We start from the raw sequence: 18773 nt of genomic DNA, 5'->3' as shown, positions 1-18773 counted from the left end.
CCATCTCTGTGTATAGTTCTTTTTTGTGGTATTCTTTCATAAAATTATTTTTATTTGTACACTTTTAATGTGCATGATGATCACAATCATCATAGGGAACTTGTACCATTGCATAATATTTGAATCTTTTTTTTTTTTTTTTTTTTTGCCCATTCTCTTCCCCTTCAGTACTTCTTCCCCTACTTAATTTGAAAAAGCTTTCTTCTTTCCTTCTATTCTCTTTTTCTTCATTTTCCCTTCCTCCCCTTCCCTGCTTCCCCTCCCTTGTTCTCCTTCCCATTTGAATGCTTTCATTTTACTCCCAGTATTTATATCTGTAATTATTAAATGACATGGTTCCTGCATGCATTTCTATGTGCTTGTAGCTCTCTGTGCAGTTGCCCAGTGCTACCCATTTGCATATTTATCCTTCTCCACCTTGCTTTGAAGACAATCCACGGCTCATAAAGAGTATGTTCCATCATTTCTAGGGCAGAAAAAGATGAAGAATTTCCCAATATCCTAGTGTACAGGCTGTGGTCCATTGCAGACAACACTGGCACCCACAATCTTTGTAGACCTGTACAGTTTAGGGCTGTACCCAAGAATTAATGAATCAGAATCTGCATGTCAGAATGGTCTGAAGGCAGTTTGTACCCATAATCAGTTTGAGAAGCAGTACTGTAGGAACAGCAGTGGGCAGGGAAGGTTGTGCGTGCTTTTGCATGAGTCTTATCAGCCTATCAGCGTTCTTTTGAGTCCTTCTCTTGCCATTCTCAGTTTCTGGCACATCTGCATCTACCTACTACTGTTATTTTCTTAGTATTTTTTGTTTCTTCAATTATTTTATTTTTAAATAAATTTATTTATTGAATACAGGGTCTCACTACAAAGTTCAGACTCCTAGTGACCCTCCTGTCTCAGCCTCTCCAGTGCTGGGATTACAGGTGTGCACCACTAAGCCAAGTTTTGGGGTTGGCAGGATGCAGCCAGGATTCTGGGGTTGGCCCTGCATATGGTATCAGGGATCAAACAGTATCCTTGCACTTATCAGACAGGTGCTTAGACTGCCCAGCTATCTCCCCAATCTTACTTAGTCTTTTTTAAAATGGACTTAGATTTTATAAGAAGTTGCTGTTGAAAAACCATGATTCTGATATACTAGTCAAAATTTTTTTCAGGTGTTTTGTGTGTGGATCCACAACTAGCTCATTGAAAGTATTTATACTCAGGTCAGACTTATCCAGCCCACCAGGAGTGGCTGTGCCCTGAAGGCCATTAAAGAAATGCTTCCCTCCATTTCTTTCAAGATTCAAGAAAGAAAGGGGCAGGGGGAACAGTTTGGCCAGAAATAGTTACAATAAGCTTCTCTTTCAGATATAAAGTTAGTTAAGGTAGTCCTCACATCTCAAGGCACAATATTGAGAGCAGATAATAACAATAATCTCCCTTATTGTTTAAACGCACAAATCTGGCCTTAATAGACTAATTCACAGTCATTCCAATTGCAAGTTTTACTCATGAATATATCACAAGGGAATGTGAAATCCTCTAATTAAACATGATTTGAAAAGCAGCAGAAAATTGAGATGATGAGCATTCTGGGGAGGGAGAGTCAAGGATTCCCTGCATGAGAGAGAAGGAGAGAGAAGCTTGCATATTTGGTACAGTTTGTAGAGGAATCCATCTTTATTCACTCTGTGTACCCCCTTTAATAGGCTTAATAAATGACCTTTCTCTTCATGGTAGGATTATAGAACCCATCATCGGCTTGCTTTGGGAAACCCAACTAATAAATAAATACATAGGGTGTTTTTTTTTTTTTTCTTGTAGTGACTGAGAATCAAAAACTAAGACACTGTGCTAGAAATATGATGTCTCTATTGTCTCCTAACTCTTTGGACCAAAATAAGAAACCTGTCTTTCTAGAAGTGTTTCCTATGAATCTAAAGAGAAGGGTCACTTCCCAACAGCTCATTGATCTTTCCTCTTGATGCTACAGTATCAGACTTGGCGTTTTATGTTCTTCAAGAGACTGTGGTTGAACTTCCATCTGACTTTGAGGAGCTAGAAGAAAGTATGAAGTAGTCACAAGAATATGAACTCTGAAATGAAATGGAAAATTGTGCTAGGAATTTAAGGAATCATCTCTTTTACAATTGTGAGTCTACATTCGTTCTCTTTATAAGGTCATTTGTGATCAGGTTCCAAGGCCATTTCATCCAGCTTGATACAATTTTCTGTGGCTGAGCGTGTTTCATTCACAGTGGTTTGCTATACATTTTACATATGTTGGGTATCACTTAGTTTTTGAAAATTTAATTTTAAAGCTGAAGTCTGATTGTATTTTTGGGTATAGTTTTATAATTAAAGATAACTAGTGTTCTCAAATCAAATTTATATCCCCATATTAAAACTGACAAAGTCTTTAGTGTGAAACTTATAGTCTCATTGAATGTAGGACACAGTGACAAAATAACAGGCAGGGAAATATGAACCAGCAAGTGGAGAGAGAAGAAAAAACAACATAGGATTATTCTTGTGTAAGTAGTCATTAAAGAATTAAGTGAATAAATGAAAAAGTTTTAAAATAATAGTGGCTGTTACTGACACTTGCCCATGTTATGATCACCGTTTAGTGTAAGACACTTTTTATTACTATAATAGTTGTGAAACTTTGCATCAAGAGAAGTGCTTTCTGGAAACCCAAGGCAACTGTTCTAATTAATGTTTTGGCTGGGAATGAGTAGTCTGTCTCTGTCCAGACACAACCAAGAGGCTGTGAGGGACCTGAAAGGGAGGGGGGTTCTGTGGTTATGGTGTTACTGGGTGGATGTAAAGAAGCATGCACACATGGGCTCAAGACCAGCAATCTGGAAACCTAACAGAGCGATAGGAGGGTGGAAGTGGTTGGCCAACAGTAGTCTTCATCCTTAGTATCTTCTGAGTGTTTACCATAGGGTCAGAGTTCTCTGAATGTTGGCTCGCAGGAGGAAAGTCCTAAATGGTGAGAGTGAAGGTGGTGCTCATTGGAGGAAAGGGAGGCAGCACAGCTTCAAAGTCAAAGGAGGTAGGATGGTTTAGTCATGCTCTGGTGCATTTGCCCTTGGGTGGAGAATGCGTTAGAGGGGACTAGCAGCCTCAGCAGAGAAGAACACCATTTCTCCTTACTAGAAAGCATAGGTCTCATCCATTCCTTCAGCTTATATTCATTAAGCACTGACTTAGGTTCACTTTTCAGGAACCAGCTGTGCCACTTGTGCCAATCTCTGCTGCATATCCTTGGCAGAAGCTTGGAGGCGTTGCCACTGGGAGGAGCTCTTGTGTGGTTCCCTTCTGCTTTTAGATGAAGTAGAGGTCAGAGCAGCTGAATGACTCGCAGCATTCCTGGTCATCAGCAAGCTCTGAGGACTAGGGCCTCATTCACTGAGCTCCCTGCTCTCCCCCTGGAAGAAAGAGTGTGTGGCCTTTCATGGGAAAGGAGCTGAACTACATTGCTATGTTAGGCAGAGAATTCTATACAACATATTCTCAGGTTCTTCAGCATACAGAGGATCGACAGGATTTAGGAAATATTTGTCCCTGGCACTCATTCTTTAAAAAGTTTAGCTACTAAGGCTTTATTTATACTGAAAATTTATCTCTGCTCTCATCCATAAGACCTTAAAAGTTATTTTATAGTTTAATGCAATTATAAAGTCTTTTGAGAATGATAAACAGTATGTTGTGGGGAAATGTAGAGAAAATGAGATTTTAAAGTGTTCCAACATGGCAGTTATGTTAAAACTGATTTTTAACCAAGTTGCCATACTTACTGTTCATTAGGGATAGAGTAGTCTATCATCTGTAGATAATCATAGAGTATGTATTTTCATGAAGTGGTGATATCCAGGACAACATTCAAAATAATAAAATTGGATCCTTACCTGACATAATATACCAAAATTAACCCAGTATATATCAAGAACCTAAACAGCAGAGATAAACATATGAATTTCTTATGGGAAAGCGTAGGAATATTTGAATTGTTTTTGGCATTGTTTTTTTAAATCTGACATAAAAGCACAAGAAACCAAAGGAAAAAAATCAGATGTTAGACTTCATCAAAATTAAAAACTTTTGTCCTTCAAAGCAAATCATCAAGAAAGTGAAAACTGATCCATAAAATGGAAGAATTTGTGCAGTATATATCTGATAAGTTATATCCAAAATTATATGTATTTATAATTAATCTTGAAATTCAACAATAAAAAAGACAACCTAACTTAAAAAATAGGTAAAATATCTGAAAAGGATATTTTTTCTGAAGAAAATACAAAAATGGCCGATGAGCACTTAAGAATATGTTCAACTTTGTAATAACCGAATTAAAAAATAGACAAAATATTTGGAAAGGATGTTTCTCACAAGAAAATATGTAGATGTCTAATTGACACCAAAACATGTGTTTAACATTGTTAATTGTTAGGGAAATGCTAATTGAAAGGGCAGTAAGCTACCACTATCCATCCTTGAGGATGACTAAATTAAAGGCAGATAACAAGTGTAGACAAGGGTGTGGAGCAAATGGAATCCTGAAGACAGAATTAAAAATGCAAAATTGTTCAACATTTCTACTTCTAAATATTCCCCAAAGAATTAAAAAACATACTCAAGCATGTGAATACACATTCACAGTCACACTGTTAACAGAAGTCAAACGTGGCCATAATCTGGATGTCTATCAGCAGGGATAAACAAAATGTGCTGTGTATACATCATGCAATACTATTCAGCCATAAAGTACTGACACACACTACAGTGTGGATGAATAAACCTCCAAAACATTGCATTAAGAGAAAGAAGCCAACACAAAAGAAAATGTATTGCCTGATTCTCGTTAGGGTGTAGATCAGGAATAGGCTGATCTTTGGAGATAAAGAGTAAAGATTAGTGAGTGAGTGGTCAGACCGAGATGTTGGCAAGAAATGTGAAGTAACTGCTAATGGGTTCAGGATTTCTTTTCAGGGGGGATAAAAGTGTTCTGTTGTAGCAGTAGTTACACAACTCAATAGTATTCGAATAATACAGTCATTGAATAATACAGTCACATATGGACTGTCTGATATATGGAGTATAATTCAATGGTATTTAAATAAAAAATATGCTCCGCAATACTGAGTGATCGGAGAATGACCAACAGCCTCCCATAACTTAATGAATTAAGTACCATGCTAGTGAGGTAAAATGTAGTTGATTTGGGGGTTGTAGGTTAGGAGGGACATAACCTTTTGCTACAGATGAGTCAGAAATATAAAGAGGAAAACAGTCAAAATTGGAGAGGAAAAAGAAGAAATTAGTAGGAGACACACATGAGAATGTGCCTGAAGGTGAAGGAAAATTGGTTTTTAAGTTGGCAGGAAATAATCTTGGGATGGAGCAAGGACCTACTCATTTCCTTCAAAGATTGTTTTCTCTTGGTCACCATAGAAGAAATTAGTTCCTAGGACCTAAAGACTGCAGATTCAAAATTGAGAGGTTGTCCTTTTTACAGGTTATTCTAATAATTGCAGTTTCAAGTTTTCGTTAGGTAATGAACTTGGGAACATAACAGGGAATGCATCAATGAGAATCACTAACCATTATATAAAATTTGCTCTAAGGTCATGGTCAGTGTGGAAGTGACGACTTTGGCTGGGACAGTTCAGTATAGAGAGAATTAAGCAGAACAAAAGTATCCTATAAAAATGCCATGGAGAACAACACCATCATATCCTACTGAATATATATTGTATTTATTAGTATCATGTAATGTCAAGAATTACCACATATTTATATGTAATTTTGCTTTTCATGGCAAGATGATTCTTTCTAATCTGAAATGCTAGCACTATGCTCATGTTAAAACTGTGTTTAATTTTTATATATCAAGACATTTAAAACAACTGGCTTTTATCAAATGCATGTCTTTGTGTTTCATTTATTCAGGATAAAATTATGTAATAGAAAGTGTCTTAACAGTGTTTTTTTCTTGTGGCTTTGCATAATGCTGGTCTTTTTGTACAAGAATGTTTTTTTGAAAAAAAGTAAACATAAATTACGTGTATATCCACATGAACTGAAAATACAACAATGTGTCTGTTGTCCATTCATAAACCTACCTAACATTCATTTAGCCCATCCTTAGTGGGAGGTGGTATTATGGAGACAAATAAGTTGTTGCTGTCCCTGGAAATACTCAAGTTGGGAGTTTATAGTAATAAACACGTTTTCAAATAGTTGAGCCTAAAATTTTAAAAGTTGAATTTGGGGGCAAGCACAGCGAAAACCCTTAAAAGCCAGAAAATCTTTGTTCATCACTGGCCTTTGTAGTTCTTTGGATGTCTTACGGTGCACACTAGTGAGTCATCCCTGACTCATTTACACCATCAGGCATACAGCTTCATCTTACTGTCGGCTCTCCTGAGCATCATTTGCACACTGTTCTTTATTCTGTTCATGCAGTTCTAAGTTAATTCAAGTAAAAAACTATTGTTTTCCTCAGTTTGCACTCTCTTCTTTGATGAAACAGAAAAGCTCCCAGTTAGAGTTGTAGCTGTGTGCTATATGGTGCTTCATCCTGCATGACTGGATGCCCAGAAGCAAGACTCAGTTACGAGCGCAGGAGGCACATGACTTCGCTGTGCCACTGTCATGGCCAATGGCAGACTGAGAGTCAGTTTCCGCACCATGCCTCATCTTTTCCTACTATACACACACACAGTGTGCAGAAAGTTAACACTTGTTTGTCAGAAAATTCTTACAGGGCCAGCAAAATATCTCAGTAGATGAAGCGCTTGCTTAGGTAAACACAGGGGCCAGGCTTCGATCCCTGGCACTGCATGCCATACCAGTCCTGCCCCCTGGCATGCTGAGCCAGCAATGGTGCTGGACTTGGTGGCTCATGCATATAATCCCAGCACTAGAGAGGCAGAAAACACAGGAGGATCACTATAAGTCTGAGTTGTGTAGTGAGACCTTGCACACACAGACACACACACACACACACACACACACAAAGAAAATTCTTACAGCACATAAAATAAAAACTTCAAAGATAGAAAAGTCGAAAGGGCTGGCCAGATAGCTCAACTGATTAAAGTACCTGCTTAGGCAGAGGCAGGGGCCACAAGTTCAATCCCTAAGCCTGTAGTACTGGCCCCGCCCCAGCCCCCAGGGCGCTCAGAGACAGTGATTGAGACTAGGCATGGTGGCACGCACCTGTGATCCCAGCAGTTGGGAGGCTGAACACAGGCAGACCACTACGAGTCAGATCTACGTAGTAAGACCCTGTAGACCCTGTAGACCCTTGTCCTACAGGTGTTAAGTCATTTGTTTGCCATCTCTGCCTTCCAGAACCCCTCCCCAGAGGTGACAGCTGTCAGTTCCTTGTCTTTCTAACGATACTTACCAAAACACACCACCAGCCTGTTTCCTTTCTTTCCAAAGCCAGGTTCTATATTGCGGACCATCAAATATTAGCAGTATACAGTTATACAAGAAATATGAAATGCAGGTAAAACAGTATATGTAGTTTGTTTCCAGTGTTGAAAATAATCCATGAGAGAGGATGTGCCGGCAGGACTAATAAACCAAGATATTCTCAGTAATATCTCAGGTAGAGTGGTTGGGACAGGGAATCACTTTTCTTAGTAGCCAGCTCCATTATGTGAACTTCTTATTTATTTATTTATTTATTTATTTATTTATTTTGTGTGTGGCCAGCTCAGCCTACCAGGGGGCGGGGCTAGCTGGCATGTGGTGCTGGGGGATTGAACCGCGGTCCCTGTGCTTTGCTTAGCTTAGCTTGTTCTAAGTAGGTGCTTTAGACCACTGAGCCATCTCACCGGCACCATTATGTGAACTTCTAAGACTAAGAGCATATAATCATTTCGTGGTGACATTTCCAGAGATCTGATATATAAATACATACTTGGTGAGAGGTTTGTAGATCTTTAGGCTTTGGATACTGTCAGTCTTCCAAGGTCCAAGTGAGTTGTCCCTTATCCTTCACTTAATGACATCAACTTGAACTAGAAGTTAAACTACTAGAGGAGAGTAGCTTTTACTCAGAGCTTGGATTTTTCATGAGAACCAACATTAGGAGAGAGGAATGCAAAAGATTTAAATGATGTATGTTACAATTCTAGTCATAGATTCCTCTACTGAATAGATCTTCTTTTCTGAATACCCAGCTTAACCCAAGAACATTGTTGAAGTGATCATTTGTAATTGTTAACTAGTTGTAATACTTTTGTATTCTAGCTAGTTGAGGCTCTGGTCTCCAAATTGAAGAATACCACAAAATTCACTCAAGAGCTAGTAGTGCACTTGGCAAGTAGCATTTCTCTCAGCACCTTGATACAGTATTCCTAGTGAATTTGAAATCTACTATTCATTACTCTGAGTATGTCTTCTGTTAGAAACAGGTGATTGTGTAGAGGATGCTTAGCATGGTAAGTTTTACTTCTTACATTACTTACGTATACAAGAAACATGAAAGGAATTGCAATGTTAAAAATAGAGGAATACTAGATTTATTTGGGCAAATAAGTAGAGCTAACATGATGAGTTATTAGTAATCATTAAGTAGGGCTTTAACAGACAAACTGATAACATAAGGAATTATTTACAAATATTGTAAGAGAATAAAATAAATCTGCATGCATTAATTTGTCCACAGTGATATATATATATATAATTTTCCCATTTCAGTGTTTTCTGTTACAACAAAATATTTATTATGAGAATACTTCAAGCAATCTTAAGTTACCAAATAAAATAATTAAGGTTAAGGTTTTTTTTCTTCTTCAACTGTCAGTTGAAAGGTTTGCAAAGATTTTTTACAATGATTTTCTCTTAGGCAGACACAGGGGCCTAGGGTTCAATTCCAGACCTGCACTCCCAGCCCCACCCGAGGTGACCTCAGACAGCGAATGAGACTGAGCATGGTGGTGCGCCCCTGTAATCCCAGCACTTGGGAAGCTGAAAAACAGGAAGGATCACTAGAAGTCCAATCTGTATAGTGAGCCCCTGTAGACCTTGTACGAAATACATCTTAAAAAAAAAAAAAAAAAAAAGATTTTTCTCACCTCCCAGAATGGGTGAGAATTCTAGGACTGTTAAAAGTATCTGTCTTTTCTAATACTATCAGTAGTTTTTATAATTGTATTTCTACATCACATCTGCTTTATTCATTCACAAGCCTGAAGATGAACATGAATACGTAGTATTTCTTTCCTTCTGTTCAGTGGAATTTTACATTTTCATTTACTGGAGAATATTTTCTTACCACTGGGCAGTAAAGTCTCACTGTTGCTACCTTTAGTTACTACTTTTATTTTTTTCTTGCAAGCGAGGCATCTTTTAATACTTCTACAAATTATGTTCCTGTTTTATTTCATTGTGCTCTGAGTTCCCATACAGTATTTCTTTATTGAGGCAAAATATCTCATCATTATTTTCAAATTATATTAAATTTCCAGCAAAATCATTTGAATGCCATAGGGGTATCTAATTGTTTTTGATATGGTGTAATTCTGTGTGTATGTGTTTCCTGTAAATGCTCCTTAGTTTAAGTGTTCCTAATGTACGCACTATGGATTAGTTATGTTACAACTCAGGGACAAGTATTTGTGTACATATGCTCTAAGAATGTGAATTAATAAAACATATGAATGCCCAGCCTGATGGTAATATAAAATACAGGTAGGGTATGTGAGTGTGTGTGTGTGTGTGTGTGTGTGTGCGCGCGCGTGCGCGTGTTCATCACTTCGTCTGAAGTTCGAAGTCAGGCAGAAACATCAGAGGCACTGAAAATAGCTCTCCCTGTGGCGGGAACATGCTTGAGCACGAAGCACCAGTCCCCGTGTTAGTTTTATATTTCTGTTCGGTAGAATCTAAGGCTATTGAAATGGCTGCAAAAATAATTTGTCTGAAAGAAGTCTGGACCCAGAGACCTCAGACAAAATATTTGAGAAGACGGTTCCTCATGGAGTGCAACAGAGCCTCTTCCCCAGGCACCACGTGGTGCAGATCAAAGCATCCCATGACTTGGATCTGTGTGACCAAATCATTACTGTATTGATTGGAACCCCATTGATGCATTAACCCCTTCCTGTCCACAGCAAGTTTTCTCTCACTTTTCTTGGGTGATTGTAGGAATGTAACATTCCTGCCACTGTTAGCTTTAAGTTAATAATCTGTTTGGATATATCTTGCTAATTTTTTTTTTTTTTTTTTTTTTTTGCTATTCTAAATTACTATTTACTGCACTTGGCTGGATACAGTTGTGAAAAAGATACAGTTATGTGCAAGCAGTTTCAGGGAATGAAAGGAAAAATATGTATCATATTATGGTAGAAAACATGGCAAAAGAATTCCAAAATCATATAGAGATTTTATAATCTTTATTACGTAGATTAAATAAGTTGTATCTTTTTAAGGAATTCTATGCTGAGTACAGAGCCTTGCCTGGAACAAAAAACTGTCAAATACTTTCATACATAGAGGTACACTTCTAATATTTAAGTAATTGTACCTAAGTGTGTTGAGAACATAATGTTCTAGCTCTTACTATTTAGCTCTTGCTTTCAAAAATAATGCAAATTAATTAGTAAATTCCACAGGAAATGGCAATGAGAGATTTGTCCTTTCTGCAAGTGGGCCTGAGGGCTGCTCTTGCATTTTTGTCCCGTGTAGTGGAACGGCTCTTGGAAGCTCACTGATTGCCTGTCTTTGTGTTTTTCTTTGCAGTATGTCCCACGAGGAACACCCCCACAGCCATCCTCTCTATGGACATGGTGTGTGCAAGTGGCCAGGCTGCGAGGCAGTATGTGAAGATTTCCCATCATTTCTAAAGTAAGAAGTGTTTGATTTGTCATCTCTTTTACATAGCCTTCACCTTATGCTACCCATGATTGTGCTCACTGAATGCATTTCCGGTGCAGTGTTTCACACCAGCCTTTTGAGCATGGCCTCTGAGTCACACTCCCTGCACACTATTACATGAATTCTTCCAAATTCTGTCAAAGGCTGTACTTTAAAGGAAAAGAGACTTACACCTGAAGGCAGTAAGAATGTTAGTAAAAACCCATGTGGATCTACTTTCTGGAGTGACAGTGATGAAGGAGCAATTTAAAATAATTTAGTTTTTGCTTTTATTCATGTCCATGTACATTAAGTAAATGATATACACATTACTGCTAACCATAAAATTGGCATCAGTTACTGGTTAGTTGCAGCTCAGTGGTGGAGCCCCTTTGTTGTAAACCCAAGAAAAGGATGCTGAGAAAAAGCTATTAGCTACATTTTTATCATTCTCTACTGGTGTTGACTTGTATTTAGATCCTTGTCCTTATAAGGAGAATGTAGGAAGCTTTATTTCTACAGTTAAAGTCAGTCTTCAGTTATTCCCTTTGAACCTATCACCGTGATGAAAGTCTAAGTGATAGATGATATGATGATCTTCTCGTAACTGAAGTGCACTCTAAAATTGCATCTTAATGTTCCTATTACCTGCGTCAACCTGCAGATTAAAAACTTTAGACAGAACTACCTTGCATTTTCAATACCACATACATGTATTTAAAGTACTGAATCATTGACCTATGGATGGAATATACTACATGTGATACCTCTTACATAATCATGTGCATGTGTATAGCTTCCACATCTCTGCATGCATGATAGTTTACAAAATTGTTGGTGGGGATCCTTTCTCTGAAGCTTGCTTTCTCATTTTATTTAGCTCCAGAGAAACTGGTGGCTGATTTACGTGCAGTTCTCCTTTTGTAGTTAGAATAATCTCAATATCTAACTTTATGCACCTGCATACAAATACAGTAATAGAGTTACCCTTAGAGGTATAGCTAATGTTATCTGCAAGTAGTTTTTGTGAATATAGGTTTTTGATTGATGCCCAGAAGCTTATGAATCTATTTTGTAGTTTCCTTTTTTTAATACTGCATTCCAGGAGCATTCTGTGGTCATTGAAAATTTTAAGAACTAAGATTCTGTGAAGGAAATGTCCAAAATTGCTTTTAAATACAGTACCAACAAAAATAGGAGCTGAGATGCTTTATTTTAAAGTCAGCAGTGATCTTTAGCATTCAGATTAATGTTGTTCTTTGTTTTCTGTATGAGTCACTCATTACAGAGTCTTTGTCTAAATTATATTTATGTAATGAGAAAAAAAATTCAGCAAAAACTCTTAATTTTTGAGTTCTTCTGCACCAATGCTAGGGAAACATCTTACTGATTTATCTGTATTGAAGCTGGCAAGCATTTGTAAATATTTTTATAAAGCCTCTATAAGTATGAATTGCTGTCAGTGCTCTGCACGACATGCATCCATTTAAGAATCGGAAAAGGAAGGGGCTGGGGTGATGGCTCAGTGGAATAAACATTTCCCTGGCAAGTGCAAGGGCCTGAGTTCAATTCCCAGTTCCACCAGAGAGAGAGAGAGAGAGAGAGAGAGAGAGAGAGAGAGAGAGAGAGAGAGAGAGGAGGAGGAATCAGAAAAGGAAAGACAGTATCCAAGTGTGACCATTTAAGACTTTCAGTTATGAGAAAACTGTTTCTACTGTAATAGTTCTGAAGACAAGAGATTACATTGATTGATTGATTGATTGATTGATTGATTTCCAGATCTAAAAAGGGTTAGATAAGTACATACATACATATAGAGCTATTTCAGCTCTAGAAAGGGAAAAAATAATTTCAGTTATTGGAGTAGTAAAAAAATAATCAAAAGATCATTACAATCAGAGCCTGGCTTTGATTATTCTAAAAAAAGCCTATTGCCTGGTGTGGTAACTCATACCTATAATCCTTAGGCCCAGGAGGAGGATTGCAAGTTTGAGGCCATCTTGGACACTTAGTGAGACCATGTTTCAGAATAAAATTTTCAAAAGGCTAGGGATACAGTTCAGTAATAGAACATGTGCCTAGAATGCTCCAGGCCGAGTTCATTCCGTACTCCTGAAAGATGACCCCAGTCTGGCCTGTTCTGTTCTTACAACATTACAGGTCTGGCTCCTATATTGGAAACCACCTTTGAGTTATTTACTGTGGTTTTATACATGGCATGAGAAGCTCTTAGTTCCTGTTCACTCAGTGAAATTGGAATGCCCACTGTCAACTGGCAGAATGAAAGCTCGGCTATTTTGTAGCACTTATTCTTCTGAAGATATTATTTGGAAGTTTGTTTGCAAGGTGTAGAAATCTATCATGAATTGGCTTAAGCAAACAAAAAAAAGATGTTTATTAGCTTCTGTAAACAAAGAAGTGCAGTGGTAAAGTTAGCTTCAGACCTAAGTGGATCTAGATATATAAAGTTTTTAGAGAAGTGATTGTCCCTTCTGTCTTGTGTTCTCATCTTTCTTGGATACTTTGAAGTGACACTGAGGAGTTCAAATGTACATGCTTGGGTTCCACAGTGTATGTCTTTCTTGTATTTCCAAAAAGTGCCATCAGCAGAGTGTAACTGGCTAAGATTGCATTATGTATTCTAGTTTCAGTCCACACATGGTGACATTGTCAGGTTTGCATCACATGCCTACCCCCAGAGCAGAGTGAACTGCTCGACCAACAGAAACATACTTAGGTCGAGAGGCTTCATTCCAGAAAGTAAACATGAGTATTCTAAGCACAAAAGGGAGAGCAAATGCTGTTTGTGTGTGTGTGTGTGTGTGTGTGTGTGTGTGTGTGTGTGTATAATTCTGTACAAGTCAGTATTTTCTTGGGTGCTTTCCTGAGTTCCACATTGATAATCTATAACCAATTCAGGTTCTCATTTTTCCTCTATAGCGTAATTTTTAAAGCTTAGAAATTCAGAGTAGTCTCTACATATCAGGAGATAATACATTGGAAAATAAGTCATCTCATAGATTCACCTTTCCCACATGTCTACTTGGTCCTAAAGGGTCATTAAACTGGCTTTCTTGAAGCCAACTTATTTTTTCCAGTCTTGGATTGAAAGAAGCTACTGAATTTCTTGCGGTTCTAATACACTATTAACCACACAGCTTTTTTGAATAATATCATGGGATCATTGTTATCATAGAGCTATCATTATTTCTTCTTGAATTGCTGAGTTGGTAGTTTCCAAAAGCATCTTTTTCCAGGGTCTACTTTCAGTTATATCATGCATGTAAATGTTACTCATTCGTTCATTCATCCCAGTTCTGGGGACTGAACTCCAGGCCACTGAGCTACATCCCTATCCCTTTTTTATTATTATGAGACAGAATCCCCTTAACTTCCTAAATTGTCCGGGTTGGGCTTGAGTTTATTATTCTCCTGCCTCATCTTCCCAGAGTCTTCAGATTACTTATGTGTGCTTCATCATCCAGCCTAGAAGCAATTACAGGAATGGCTCATTGTGCTTGGATTCTTTCTTAACTGAAACATTGCTTTGAAATTTTGTCTCATAGATTTTTTCACCTGTCTTCCAATTTCCTGATTTTACTTTACTCTGGTAATAGTTCATAACTAAGAGACATTGAACAATGAAACAGGCACAGTTTCAAGTTTCTCATATATATTAAATTATTTCATTCTGATAGTAACCTTACTGTGGTGCCATTACTGTTTTGTTTTGTTTTGTTTTTGTTTTTTTACCTACAAACAGTTAAGAAAACTATGGCACAGATAGGTTAAGTGATAGTAAATGGTAGAGTTACTGTCTAAACTCTACTTTCAGAGTCTAGTTTCAGAGAACTTGTTCCTAATTGCTGTATTACTGTACTGACCACTTTTCACTATTCATTTGCCTTCTATTTAAGATAGTGTATATAAAAATAAGTTTTGGAAAAAGGCAGATTGAGGAGTGAAGCAACTTACTACTGTTAAAGTGTTCTTTGAGCTAGTTGTGTAGCTTCTCTGAGCTTCAGTGTCAGCACATATAATTTAGGACATGAATAGATTGTTAAAAGGTATGTCATATAACCTGCTGAACCTATAGTGGACACTATAAAAATATTAACACTTACCTAAGTTTTCTTTGTTTGTTTCTTTTCATGGTACTGCAAGATGAAGCCAGGACCTCATGCATACTAGACAGTACTCTACCACTGAGCTGCTCTTCCATCCCTAAGTATATTTTTTTAAAGGGAGCAGTAATATTAAATCTCCAAAAATTTCTGATGCAGAGAGGAGTTTCCTACTAAACAGATTGATGTGACAAGAGACTGTTTTCCAACATAACTGTTTTCATCCTAAGTTTCCCACACTGTGGCCCACACAGTGAAAGCCCTTGGAGCAGGGAATGGCACTTTCCCCCCATAAGCAAATAGTAAATTTTTCAGGATATAGTGTCTGTCCCAGCCACTCTCCTCTGCTTCTGTAACTCCAGAGCAGCTTTATACACTCCTTGACGTGGGCACGTGGCTGTGTCCCATGGACGACAGTTTGCTGACCTCTAACCTAGGTTCACATTGTTACTGTCATGCTCTGTTTTTAGCTGAAAATGTTTCTGGCAGTCTTTGGGCAGTGTTGTCTTGGGCTATGGTATTTGATGGAGCCCTTGAGTTTACTCCTTTTAGGGGAACACACATGCAGATCTTACCTCATCGTTTCATTCACCAGCCATGGGGTCTTAGTGCTTCCTTGGCCTCAGGTTCTTCCACTTGTGTTTTTGGGTTCTGTGGCAGAAGGGAAAGTGACTTAACTTGGTAACTGTTTCTGGTCTTTTATGGCTCCAGTACTAAGATATAACTGTCACAAGGGCTGAGATTAGTTATTTAGGAAAAAACGCCCACCTGACAGTAAAGTGCCACTGTTAACAAAGAGGGGTTGAAGAAAAGGAGGGGAACTTGCAGGTCTAACAACGAGGCACATTTTCTTTTCCCAACTGATAAAGAAATATCATAACTGCTGGTACATGAAAACCAAAGATTTGACACTTCACTGTGATTGTGCTGCAGCGTTTGTTCCCAAGGTGTGCTCTACCACAGGGCCCTTGATTTCTGAGATAAACACTGTACAAATAACCATGTGTTGTCTTTCCCTCAGCCAGCAGAGAGGCTTTATCAGAGTCAGCAGATAAACCAGGCTATTGTAGGTGTTTATATCCCTGTTTCTTCTTAAAACAAGTTGCAGTTTTAGTGTTTGAGTTTCCTTTCTTGTTTTTTTTTTTTGTTGTTGTTGTTGTTTTTTTAAATCCATCACCCATGAGTTATCGTGTGACTGCTGTGTTTGTTAGCTCTAACTGATACCGGCAGGTGCTCGTGCTAACTAATGAAACCCAATGAAACCCCGAGCCCTGTATTGCTTGGAATCCTCCGATAGCAGGAAAACAAAAACAAGCCCAGTATCATCCCCAGAGGTGAAGCGCCTTGGAGTTACTCCATCCTCTCCCTAATTGAGTCAGTGTTTTTCCCTTTAAAACAAGTTTGAAGAGATAATCTTTACCAATAATAACATAGATTTATAATGTGTAGTTCTTCCCGTGCTAGTATGCTTTGGCAAGGTGGATTTAAATGTGAAGTTTTGACCATGTGAATATGAAGTCACACAAGTGTATGGTTTAGGGCATACCAGGGACTCTTCTGTGCTTGGGAAAATATCTCCTTCTCCCTTATTTTTTTTCTTCTTCTCTTGTTCTGTTTGCTGTGTTATGGATTGAGCCCCAGGCCTCATGCCTGGTGTGCAAGCACTCTGTTGCTGAGCTGCATCTCAGGCTCCTAGGTTTTCTCTCAGGTGGTAACTTGTATAACATCCAATAAAAGTGTAATTTGTACCCTTGCTTAGTATTCCATTTGAAGAGGTTCCCCCCCCCTTTAGTTACTTCTCACAGAGAAAAGCCCATGCAAAGCAAAACCAAACTGAACAAGAATTCCTTTGCATGTTAGTCAGATGTATGTAATTCATGAAAGCCAAAATAAATTTTCTATGTATAATAATAGAAGACACACAGAAAAACGTTCTAAGAAAATGCCCAGCAATGGAACTTTGACCCTTTCTCAGAGGTCAAGGGCTGTAGATGTAGAAGGCATTCACTGGAAATTCACTTTTAAATTTTTTTCTTCTGTGAATTTTACTTTTCAAAACTGTGAAGAGCTTTATGTAAAAGAAACTACGAAGTGTGCCCTGTAATGTTTTCACAAGTGTTTTTATCATGGTAACATCTTGTTTACTTTAGTTCCCTGCCTAAAACGACTTGGAACATGTTAAGAAAACATTTCGAGAAAGCCCCGACAAAGAGGCTTTTGTTTAACAGCCACTGTGAGGCTGTGTGGATCACAAAGGTGCTAACTTTCAGCCCCTAAGCACTTCCACATGAAATTCTAGCAGCTATGTTTGTGGTTTTGGAAAAACAAAGCGTATGGTAAAGAAACCAGGTATATGCTGATACATGTCCAGGGAGCCGGATACCATAAATTGTTTCAAACCCATTTGTGGCCCTTGCTCGCTGGCTTGCATATGGGAAGTGAAATTACCCCTAGTTAGTGCAGAACCTGGAGCACTCCTAGAGGGAAAATCTGGCTGGAACTGTGGATGTATGCAAAGCGAGTCCCCACCTCAGAATTTAAATCTCAAGATTATGGGGGATGCATTTTTCCCTATCAGATCTGAGGTGACAAGTCTTTGAAAACTGCCTGATGCACAGTTTCTTATGAAATTCTCATTCTTATTCTTATTATTCTTATGAAATTAACTTTTGTACTTTTATATATTTCAATAATTTTAGAAGTATAAAAATTGGATGTTGCCATGAAGAAAAAATGTCCCCCTTCAACGTTTTTTCTTTAACCTTTCTGACCTGATGTTGCTCAGGAGTTCAAGACCTTCCCTGGTACTTGAAGAGGTCAAAGTGCCTAAATACCACAGTGCCCTCTAGTGATACATAAAATATTAGAAAAGTTTAGACAAGTTTGCCAAGGATAACAGGCCCAGTGCCACTACTTTGCTAAAAAAAAAAAAAAGCAAATAACATTTGAACATCTTTTTTTTTTCAACAAACAGATTTTAGTTAGAAATGCAAATGAAATTTAAATTTTCTTGTAATCTTGAAAGCATTAGAAATATTTTTGAATGTCTACTGCTGTAATTCTACATATAGCTGCAAATATGCATATAATATGTGCATTTCACTGCAGATAAGTTGTTGTGTTCTTCTCTCCAAAGAACCATTAGTTAGCATAGGTATTTCACATGATCATTTCCAGTGTGTAATTAGAAGGCATTACTTAAAAGACAGGGATCATCCTTGCTTCATACTTTTATTGACACTGTCTACCATATTATGGCCATGTCTAAATGATAAAATTTATTATTAGCAATAGTGTCACAAAAGTCTGAGACAGCGATTTTCCTTTCAATAAAAGTAGTTAAAAACCTTTTAGAAAATCCATAATTTTGATTGCTGGTACTTCATAAATGTATAACTGGTACTTTTTAGCTGTCTCTTTAGGGAAAAATGAGTTTTATCACCTGCAGTACCTGGGTTAATGAAATTGTGTGTTGGAATTTAGCCAGGATGAAAGATGAGATCATTTCAAGACACTAATATTGGCAACAGGTCTCATAAAAGGCTGTGACTCTTGAGTGAAGTATCATTACATTTTTTATTATTATTATTTTATTCAAATTGATAGATTTAGTTAGTTGTCATTTTCGAAGTTTCTGTACCAGTGAGATTTGCATTTGGCCTCTCCTTCAGAACCCAGTGACCTAAAATATTTCACAGTGCCAAGAGAAACAGAGAAATGTCCATCAGTACCTGGCAGAAGAATTTCCTTGCTTCAGATTTCAACTCCAGTTCCTGTTCAGCC

The 18773-nt window shown here is 37.8% G+C and overlaps 1 protein-coding gene across 12 annotated transcripts in view; it reads left to right on the top strand.

Annotated features, from left to right (window-relative positions):
- The window catches only part of Foxp1 (forkhead box P1), a 588512-nt gene that overhangs the window by 525750 nt on the left and 43989 nt on the right, over positions 1-18773 (top strand). For all 12 annotated transcript variants that reach the window (XM_023713297.1, XM_004629500.3, XM_023713292.1 and 9 more), the window contains one exon: positions 10753-10857. In XM_023713297.1, coding sequence (XP_023569065.1) covers positions 10753-10857 — 105 coding nt within the window. The remainder of the gene's footprint in view (positions 1-10752; positions 10858-18773) is intronic.

Source organism: Octodon degus, unplaced genomic scaffold (genome assembly GCF_000260255.1).
Source record: "Octodon degus isolate 3935 unplaced genomic scaffold, OctDeg1.0 scaffold00030, whole genome shotgun sequence".
Classification (NCBI taxonomy): domain Eukaryota; kingdom Metazoa; phylum Chordata; class Mammalia; order Rodentia; family Octodontidae; genus Octodon; species Octodon degus.
Note: the sequence above shows the minus strand (reverse complement) of the source record. Positions and strands in the feature narration are given on the sequence as shown.